The sequence below is a fragment of the Alexandromys fortis genome, unplaced genomic scaffold (assembly GCF_014885135.2).
Source record: "Alexandromys fortis isolate MF-2015 unplaced genomic scaffold, M_Fortis_MF-2015_v1.1 scaffold_166, whole genome shotgun sequence".
Lineage (NCBI taxonomy): Eukaryota > Metazoa > Chordata > Mammalia > Rodentia > Cricetidae > Alexandromys > Alexandromys fortis.
The window spans coordinates 2,789,135-2,799,961 of NW_026068102.1; the positions used below are offsets into that span (position 1 = coordinate 2,789,135).

The 10,827-nt window shown below is 36.9% G+C and overlaps 1 protein-coding gene across 2 annotated transcripts in view; it reads right to left on the minus strand.

Annotated features, from left to right (window-relative positions):
* LOC126489580 (lysine-specific demethylase 4C) overlaps positions 1–10,827 on the minus strand; it is a 181,075-nt gene that overhangs the window by 31,650 nt on the left and 138,598 nt on the right. For both annotated transcript variants that reach the window (XM_050123921.1, XM_050123922.1), the window contains exon 18: positions 300–485. In XM_050123921.1, the coding sequence (XP_049979878.1) occupies positions 300–485 (186 nt within the window). The remainder of the gene's footprint in view (positions 1–299; positions 486–10,827) is intronic.

Consider the following 10,827-nt stretch of genomic DNA (forward strand, 5'->3'; position numbering starts at 1 on the left):
ATATATGTAAACACACAATTATTCACAGATTTACAATTTTACACAGATTCTGAACTAGAATGGACATAAAGAGCTTGATTCATTCATTTGTTCAGTTACTCAACTTACTAAATATTGCATTTAATGCATATAAGAAACTGAAGGGTTCTGTGTCACTATGTGTAAATAACAGCCCTCAATCCCTAGTCTAAAGTATATTATAGTCCAGACATGTCAATACCAACAAGGTATTCTAGACCTACGAAGGGTCCAGAAAAAAATTTAGATAAAGTGTCAGCAAATGGGAGAGAAGTTCTTACCACATTTGAGTTGACTCTATGTCTGAAGCACGTGATGTTTACCACGTAAGGCCAGTCATCAGGCTCCATGAGTACCCCAGCAGCATGGGCACATGTGACATGGAATGAAGCTGGGCAGCGGCCATAGGAACACTGAATGCAGGCTCCAGAAACCTTCTTAACCCGATGTCTACAGAAGATGCATTTCTGAAGGGTTAAAACAGAGAGTAACACCCATTCGTCAGAGAATGATAGTTATTAAATGAATAACTCACCAGGCATTACATCAAGTTTTGACTCTAAGGGCCTTATCAGCAAGAACATCTATGGCAAAACAATCTTCTCACATTAAGAATAATACAAGCCCACAGTTACATCCCATCAGACATATTCTGAAGTACTTCTTCTTGTGGTCAGCAAAGTCAAATTCATTTTCATGAGCTTCTTCAGGTATAGACTTCAGGATAGAGCCCTGAGATCACCCATGACTGCAAATGGTATTTCTGTTTGGCCTGGACACAGGAGTCCTTTGTATATATGAAGTAAAGCCCAGGTGCAAATACTCTTACACTAGATGAAAATACTTAAAATATTGAAACATCATACATATGGGAGAATTTTTCCATTCACAAGGAAATAGAAAGCATTAAATGGTTCAATGTGGAAACTAGAACTCAAGTATTTAATAATTCAAATCTGAATGCTTGCTTCTTGACTGAGACAAAAATACCTCCCAAAAGGTGGGTGGTCCTTGGACTTCCCACAGGGCAGGGAACCCTGATTGCTCTTTGGGCTGACGAGGGAGGGGGACTTGACTGGGGGAGGGGGAGGGAAAGGGGAGGCGGCGGTGGAGAAGAGACAGAAATCTTTAATTAATTAATAAAGAAATAAATAAATTTAAAAAACTTGCAATTCTATTAAAAACACATGTCTCTTGTTTCAAAGCACAGTTAGCAACAGACACTGAGAATTGGTAAACACACCATCAACTAGGGGGACACTCTCATTCAACTCCAAGTCTCCCATTCTGCAGTGCTGGGGACTTTTTCTTTCTTTCCTGAAGAAACAGAGCTCGTTTAGTGGTAATAAATTTGGAAAATACCAAAAAAAAAAAAGCCTCCCAAAGTGGTAAAACTAAAAATCATTCCAAAACACTATGTTTTTATTGCACGTTTCTAGCTGTGAAGGGTTGGGGAAGAATGAAAACAAACAAAAAAATAATCCAGAATAACTTATCATAATCTAAAATCTAAGTTTCACAGAAAGGCCTTAAACAAACATTATCAGAACAACTGTCATGAAAAATCGAGAAAAATCATACAGCTGCACTTAATATTAGGTTTGTATATGGTTACTTGAGGGTTAAGAAAAAAAAGTTGTGGATCAGTATAGGGTCAGGTAGAAAAGCCAGAAGAAACAGAATGATCTCAAAGCTCAACCTTTAATTTCCACATGCTTGGTTAAATGTTGGGGCAATGGGTTCCCTTTAACAGGTTAACTTTTCTTTGTGCGATAAAACAGGCTCTTAAAGTCTTAAAGTCATGTGGGGATTTATCACAGTCATGTAAGAATCAATGTGCACCAACCTTCTAAATCCTTTTTTGTAGTTACAGCTGATGATTACTGACAGTCTTAAAGACTCTGTTCTTTAATCTTGCTCTGCTCTCTTGCTACCTACCTATAATAACTGCCACTTCTACTCATGCTGTCTTTCCAGGAATAGAAAGTCTTTTAACTGGTCTTTTATTTCATTCCATTTTAGTTCAGCTTCCCAGGGCTGCTAGGATTACCTTTATACAACATAAATATTATGTTCCTTTCTTCAGTTGCATCTTGTTATCTTTAAGTTCTTTCAGGAAAGGAAGAGGGGGCACAACATGACATGAAAGAAAAATGCTTGCAAAAGTCCTTCCATGAGAGCAGCCTTATTTTTCACTAGTCCTCACGAGAACACTACTAGATTCCAGGCACTAAATGTAAACCGGTTTCCCCTTACACTGAGGCTCAATGTACAATCACAAATTTTATACTATAGACTAAACGCATAATTTATTTTAAAACATATGTATGCATAGAGCTATGAAGAGATAAAGAGAGAAGAGGAGATAAGAAGGAAGAGGGACAGGGAGAGAAAGACAGAACAGAAATGAAGTCCCAAAGCATTACTGTAAACCCTATATCTCGATATTTTTAAAAATCACATTCTGGTCTTTGTAACAGCATTTTATTTTAAACAAACATTTATTTTAAAAAGAAAATTTATAATGCCTGTATTTGGTATATCACTACTTATCTGTTTATTGAATTTATTTGAATACACAACTCCAAAAATTAAAAAAAAAAATCACTGGACTCTGTTTTCAAACAGTATTAAAAGGAAAGGAACTATTAGAAAACCACAGAAATTCTGATCAGGACATTGGCTTCAGGGACCTGACATAAGGAAGAGTTCAGGGTTTGGGTGTTCTTTCTTTACTGTTTTTTGGTGATAGAAATCAACAGAGGATTTACATCTTTCTTTAAATAGAGCTATCAGCTTAAGAAGGGGGATTTAGCCTAGCCATGTATGTTTCTTTGAGACTGGCTCTCAACTTGTTCTGTTTCCCAGGGAGGCCTTGAAATTGTGACTCTCCTGCTTCAGTCTCAATCCCAGTAGTATGGATCACAGAGTTCTGCCATCAGGCTTGGCTCCATGAAATCTTAAAAGACATCATCATGTTCCACAGAACAAAGAGGACTTGAAGATAATAAACCACAGAATTTAAGAGCATGGAACCTTCAGAAAGACAAGATCATTATTGCAGACCATTGTTTAAGGTACTAGTGATGCCTTGGAAAGGGATAAAATGGCAATATCTGGGCAACAACTAATAAAAGAGATTCATAAAGTCAAATAAGGAATCTAAGAGAAGCTCTCTTATTGATGCATTAGAATAAGGTCACCAAAATGCTGACTTCCAGAAACTAACACAAGTGGGAAAAGCTGACACCAATGACATGGCATTGTCCCCTTAAGTTATCTCTTATACTTTTTCCAGGGGAAGAACTAGGGATTGCTCTGTGTTTGTTGAATTAAAATTAAAATCCTTCAAATAGATTTTAGTTATGTTTCATGTTCTGCTTCATCTATGTCAATATACACATATTGCTGGGAGCCGATTTGAGTGGCTGCCATTACAAGATGGCATTTGGCTCCAGCCTCGCTTGATACCATAATAAAGGTTGCAGTTCTTCCACCAGAAAACAGGGTGAGTTGTTGTGATCTAGCTGCCCACACTCCCCCTGACCGGCAGGGGAACTTCCTTGTGGTCTGTAATTGACAAGGATGTTCCCCTGCTTTCTTTCTGACAGGTGGGTCTCCAGAAAAGCAGTTAAAGTATCAAAGGTTGCTAGGCAGACTCCCTATATAAGCAGCTGCAGCTCAGAGCTTGGGGCCCCTTGCTTCCTGCTCTCCCTTCAACCAAGAGGCTCCAATAAAGCGTGATTTGGGAAGAATCCTCGTCTGTTGGCTGTTCCTTCCTGATGGTCAGAGAGTTCGCCGCAATATCCCTCATCAAAGGCAATGAAGCCATGAATCAGAGCAACCTGGAGGTCTTTTATAAACAGACTGGTGACATCTCTAAGATCCCGCACATCTGGGTTGAAATACTGCATTTATATTTTTATGACACATTCTCAGTTGACACTGATGCTCCACATATCAGGCTTCAAGAACTTTCCGGTTACAAAGCTAGAAAATATAATCAACTATTTTGAGGTACTTTTAATACAAAAAAATTTAGAAAGTAAATGGCTTTTCATGTTTTGTACAAAGCAAAGAACTGAGGCTTTTCAGAAAAATGATTTATAGAGCATTGTACTTCCTTGGAGAACTAGATTTCCATATTTATTTTCATGCCACAGGCCACTGAGTGCACGAACAGACTGAGGAGATAATGAAACTTTGTGTATAATTTCTTGATGTCCAAGGACATAGCTTGGCAAAGGACATCAAGAAATGATGAGCCGTGAAAAAGTTCGAGGTTCAAAATGCATATCTCTTCCTTTTATTTATATGATTGATAATATGATTGTCATTTTACCAGTTTTTATCATTCTTATTCTTTCTATAAATATCAAGGTAGTTCTAAAACAGGCATAAATGTCTTTAGAAATAAAATTACTATTTCTTGGTGCTCCATATAACCTCTAAGACCAGGCAGTACTCCATATTGCTCTAAAGCCCACCCCTGTGAATATGCCTAACCTTACCTTTCTTTTATACACCATCCCCAGTCCCCACACCTAGTTCTAGATGCTCATCTAGTGACTAGTTTGTACTTGCCCTGACCATAATCTAAACAGGTTTTGGATAAGAGGTGCATCCTGTATGACAGTACATGGGCCCTGCTAACATCTGACATTATCCCTCATGAGTGCCATCAACCTTCCAGCTAAGTTTGGTCTTGCACATTTTACAACAGGGCCACTCTATTTAGTCTGCCAGATCCCCTACTCATAATCCTCAGAGCTAGTCCATGTTCCAGTCTAGTCCAGTGGCTAAATTTGTACTCTCAAACATACAACCTCCGGGCTCTAGACAAGAGACACATTCTGTCTTTTAGCATAGAACCCCTCCCACATCAGATCCAACCTTCAGGCTCCAGCTTCCCTATTAACCTGTGTTGTCTCAGAATGATATGTTCAGACAGAAAACTATCAAACCCAACGGCAACGTTTAGCCATGAAAATAAAAACAATGTGAAAAATCAAGACAGTATGGCTTTTTCCAAATCCACCAGTCCCACAGAAATATTTGCCACTCAGAATTACCTAGGTGAAAGAGGACAGGGGTGAAGGTAGAAAGAAAAAGATTATAAACTTCAAAGAATAACAGGAGTTTAAAGACAATGAAAAAACTCAATAAACTTAAAGAGAATGAACTTTAAGAGAATAACATGTGAAAGATTCCCATAAAATGCAAACATAAGGCTGAATGAAAGTCACTATAGGATTTGAAAGCAGAATTCAATATAGACACGGATATACTGAAGAAAACTTAAGCTGAAATAAAGATGGAATTGGAAAAAATCAATAATTTGAGCAGAAAAATTGAGGAAAAGCCTTATGAGTAGAATACATCAAGCAGCAGCTAGAATAATAGAGGACTCAAGGATAAAGTACAGGAATTAGATAACACAAGCGATGAATATGTAAAATTCAATTAAGCACAGAAAAGAAACATGTGGGGCACAATGAAATGATTAAATCTTTGAATCAGAATCATAGATGAAGGAAAAGGAATCCAGGTCAAAGGCACAAGCCAGATTTTCAACAATAGCATATAAGAAAATATCACCAAACCAAAGTAAGACATATACATAGATACAAGAAGCAGAACACCAAACATATAAGACAAGAAAGAAACTCCCTAAATGCATATCACAGATAAAACACTAAATATACAGAGCAAAGAAAGAATATGGAAAGGCTGAGAAAAAACTCAAGTCAAATATAAAAGAAAACCTATCAGAATTAACTGTTGGTTTCTCAATAGAAGCATTGAAAGCAAGAACGTGGAACAATATACTCTAAATTACCACTACTAGTAAGCTAGCCTACTCTACTTGGCAAAACTGTCATAGTGTAAGAAGAAAAAACATTTCATCATGATATACATGGCCAAAAAACACACACAAAAAAACCAAAAAGTATATATTTTCAAAACCAACACTACAGGGAGCAATACTTTGGACTGAGAAAAGAAATAAACACACATAGCCAAGATAACTTATATGGAAAACAAACAAAGCTAATAACTAACAAAATATAAACACAATTAACACAATAAACCACCACAAAAGAAAAAAACCTGTATAATTATTATATCTTTCAATATTAACATTAAATAATTAAATATAACAGGTCTCAATTCTCCTATCAAAAGACACAGGATTGCTGAACAGACCAACGAACAAAATCCACCTATTTAATGTCTACAAGAAATTTACCTGTTTACAGGCACCAACCCAAAGTTAAAACTGGGTGTGGAAAAGACAATCTAATAAAATAGATGAGGAAGTAAGTAAAAATTATTATCCTAATCTTTGAAAAATTAGACTCAACCTAAAATTAATCAAAAGAGATGAAGAAGGGCACTTCATTTTAATCAAAAGAGCAATTAACCAAGAAAACATTACTATCCTAAACACACACACCAAACTTTGGGGTACCAAATTTCATAGAAAGTATACAACTGGAATTAAAGCAGCATATCTGTTGATAAAACCATTAATAGTAGGTAATTTCAATATCTCATCTGAACAAAAATAAAAAGATAACTATCAGAATTAAATGATATCTTATATCAAATGGACACAACAGATAACTACTGAATATTCTACTCAAACAACAAAGAATATACATTCCCTATGGAAGCTTCTATTAAAAAAGGCCACATCCTAGGACACAAAACAAATCTTAAGAAATTAAAAGAAAAAGAAAAACTGAAATGACCTCATGTGTCCATCCTGACCATAATGCAATAGAACTAAAAATGAGGGGGCTAGAGATATGGCTTTGCTCTACCAAAGGTCCTGAGTTCAATTCCCAGCTACCACATGGTGGCTCACAACCATCTGTAATGAGATCTGGTGCCCTCTTCTGGCCTGCAGCCATACATGTAGACAGAATATTGTATACATAATAAATAAATATTTTTTTAAAAAATAGAACTAAAAATGGACAGCAAACCAAACACAAATTCATGGAAATCAATCAACCATTTACCAAGTGATGAATGTGTCAAAAAAGAAATCAAAAATTTTCTGCATGTAAATGAAAATGAAAACAATGAAACTTCTGGGACATATTAAAAGCAGTCCCATGAGAGAAATTTATAGCTCAAAGTGTCTATCATAAAATAAAATATTCAGCGCCAGGCCATGGTGTTACATGCTTATAATCTCAGGATTTGGAGGATGAGCTGGCAGATCTCTGTGAGTTAAATGCCAGCCTGGCAAACAAAGTGAGGTATAGGACAGTTAGGACTCTTACATTATGTGGGATTCCCCATTGGTTAATAAAAAGCTGCTTTGGCCTATGGCAGGGCCGAATAGAGCTAGACAGGGAAACTACACTGAATGCAGGAAGAAAGAAGGCAGGGTCAAAGAGACCTCATGGAGCTGCCAAATGAGAAAGACACTGGAACTTTACCAGTAAGCCACAGCCACATGCTGATACATAGATTAACAGGAATGGGTTAAGATGTAACTTAGTTAATAAGAAGCTTGAGCTAATAGGCTAAACATTGTTGTAATTAATATAGTTTCTATGTGATTATTTGGGTCTAGGCAGCTGGAAAACAAATGTGCAGTCTGATTTACAGACACACAGAGAAATCCGGTTTCAAAAAAGAAAAAACAAAAAAAAAAAATCAGAATAATCACAAATAAATGACTTGATGCAACTCAAGAATCTAGCTTAAAAAAATAAATAAATAAAAGAAACTAAATCTGGGGCTGGGGAGATGGCTCAGAGGTTAAGAGCATTGCCTGCTCTTCCAAAGGTCCTGAGTTCAATTCCCAGCAACCACATGGTGGCTCACAACCATCTGTAATGAAAACTGGTGCCCTCTTCTGGCCTGCAGGCGTACACACAGACAGAATATTGTATACATAATAAATAAATAAAAAGAAACTAATCTAAACCCAGTAGATGACGAGAAATAATAAAAATCTGAGCAGAAATGAAACAAAAATATTATAAAGAATCAATGTGTTAAAGACCTTCTATTAATAAACAAAATTGATAGACCCTTGGACAAACTAATTAAAGGAAAATAAAAAGATAAACCAAATTAACAGAAACACAAATAAACAAGGGAACACTACAGCCAACAATGAAAAAACTCAGGATGTTATAGGAGAATAATTAAAAATTCTGCACTCCATTAAATTTGAAAAACCTAAAAGAAATAGCTGAATTTCTATAATCATTCAAACCACTAAAATAAACAAAGAACTCAACAACCTAGAAAGGTTAGTGACAATGAGGAATTTGAAATAGTAATATAAAATCTTCTGAAGTGTCCAGGGACAGATGTGCTCATAGAAGAATTCTATCAGACTTTCAAATAAGGTTTACTGCCAATTCTTCTCAAATTATTAAAAAGAAAATTTGAACAGAGGGAGCACCCCCCCTCCCCACCGAATACCTTCAATATCAGTATTACTATCTTAGTTAGCTTTCTATTGCTGTGGCCAAACATGATGACCAAAGGCAGGAATCTGGATGCAGGAGCTGATGCTGACCATAGATAGAGGAGTGCCGCTGAAAGGAATCTCAAAATATGTTCATCATCCTTAGCAATTAGAAAAATACATATTAAAACAATCTTGAGATTTCATCTGACAGTAGGCAAAATGGCAAAGAGCAACAAAATAAGTGACAATCAATGCTGGAGACAATGTGGGGAAAACTGTTGGTGCGACTGCAAACTGGTCCAGCTACTATAGAATGAGCGGGGAATCCTCAAGAAGATGAAAATCAATCATATAATCCAGCTAATCCTTTCCTTGGCATATGACCAAAGGACTGGATACTCTACAGATACTCTATTTGTTCAGGCATGTTCACCACTGTGCTATTCATAATACTTAGGAAATGAAAACAATCTACATGGCCTGCAAATAATGATTGCATAACGACAATGTGGTTCACATACACTGGGGAATACTATTCAGTTGGAAATATAAATGAAACCATGAATTTTGCAGGTAAAGAAAAGATCTTTATTATTGAGATCTTTTTTAGAAGATCTTTTTTATTGAGGTAAGCCATACCCAGCAGCTAAAAAGCTGAAACAGAAGGATTGAAAGTTCAAGGGTAGCCTGAGCTACAAAGTGGCATTCTATTTCAATAAGAAGTGAAACATTTGCCAGGAACAGTGGTACATTCTTGTAGTCCTAGCACTTGAGTGACTGAGGCAAGAAGACTACTATGAGTGTCAAGCCAGTATCAGCTACATAGAGTATTCCAGGTCAGCTAGTACTTTCCAGCAAAACCCTCAAAACACCCCTTAATTACCCCCACTAGGCACGCTAGTAAATTATTGTCAAAAATTTAAAAAGCATAATCTTTGAAAAGAACCCCACCATAAATAATGTTTGCCAAAAACAGTTTAGTTTAAAAGGTTAACAAATTATTACAATATTTTAAATTAGCAATAGAAATAAAATGCTTTAAAAATAAATCTAGCATCATCACTGTTGTCAATTTTATGATATGCTAAATAGAGAACATCTGTTACATCACTAAGCAAAGCAGACAGGAGTGACTACTTTAAGATGAAAACTAAAAGGCTTCTTTGCCATTTGTTGTGTCATTTTATGAAAACTAATCATTTTCCTGTATGGAAAAACCTGCTCAAGGAAATAAATTTTCTTATATCATATATTCTATCCTTTCCGAAGTTTTCTATACAAATAAATATACAGAGTTGTTTTCAAAAGCGATAGGTAAAGTATTTGAATTAATACAAATTTACCCACAGTATCACATCTCTTTCAATTCTGGGGTTTCATATCATTGAAAGACTGCTGACATTAGTAACTTTTTTAAAATAAATAGTTTTAATAGAAGATATTTAGAGCTCATGCTTGCCCATCAGTTGTTCTTTTATCCTCATGTAGTTACTAGGAGTTGACCGGGGCTTGTACAGAGAGACTAACTTTAACGTGCTACAAGGGAAAGTAATGCGCTTTACATGGCCCCAACTAATTCTGTGTTACACAGAAATGAAAAAAATTCCCTTCAAAAGGTCAACCAGGGAAGAGACTTTTATGAAAATTTCTGAATAGGTTAGAAGGTAACAGGAAAAAGCTTGACATGTTAAGCATCTATTGTCTACTTGTAACACAACCCTGTAACTAAAAATAACTTCTGTATTTCACTGTAAAGCTCTTCTTGGCAAAGGGATGATAAAATTAGGTTTGATTGCTACAGCAACAGAAACCAAAGAAAAGAGAGGACAGTAGGCAACTTCAATAGAGTTTGGGGGCATTACTGAACAATCTCAGAGAGTCAACAGATGTTTACAATCTGTTGTGGGAATTTCATCCCATAGCCAATTATATGGGGCAGCTTGGTCCAATGGGCCTGATCTTCTCTGGAGATACAGGAGCTGATAACCGGGGTGGGAGGGTCCACACCATAGCGCCTGCAGAGAACTTGGCCTGGCCATTGCGCCTGTAGCTCTGGATTGAAATGAGCAGAGAGATAGACATGGCAGGGGTTGTAAGGACCAATGGTAGCACATGTAAGAAGCCAGCAGGCACTGGATGGCCCATGGGGGAGAACAGTTGAATGCTGCAGTAGATTTTACTGTAGAGGTTGCTTGTGCTGGAACTGAGGTTAGCAATAATGGGCATTAGGACCAGAACCTACACAGCGTCTGTGGGTCTGTAGGTGACAGATGGTTAGGCAGCTGGCTAGCTTGCACAGTTCAGCCTTGAGCAGTACTCACCCAGACCTGCAGTTGAAGGGGGGCGGGGGGGGGGGGGGGGGGGGG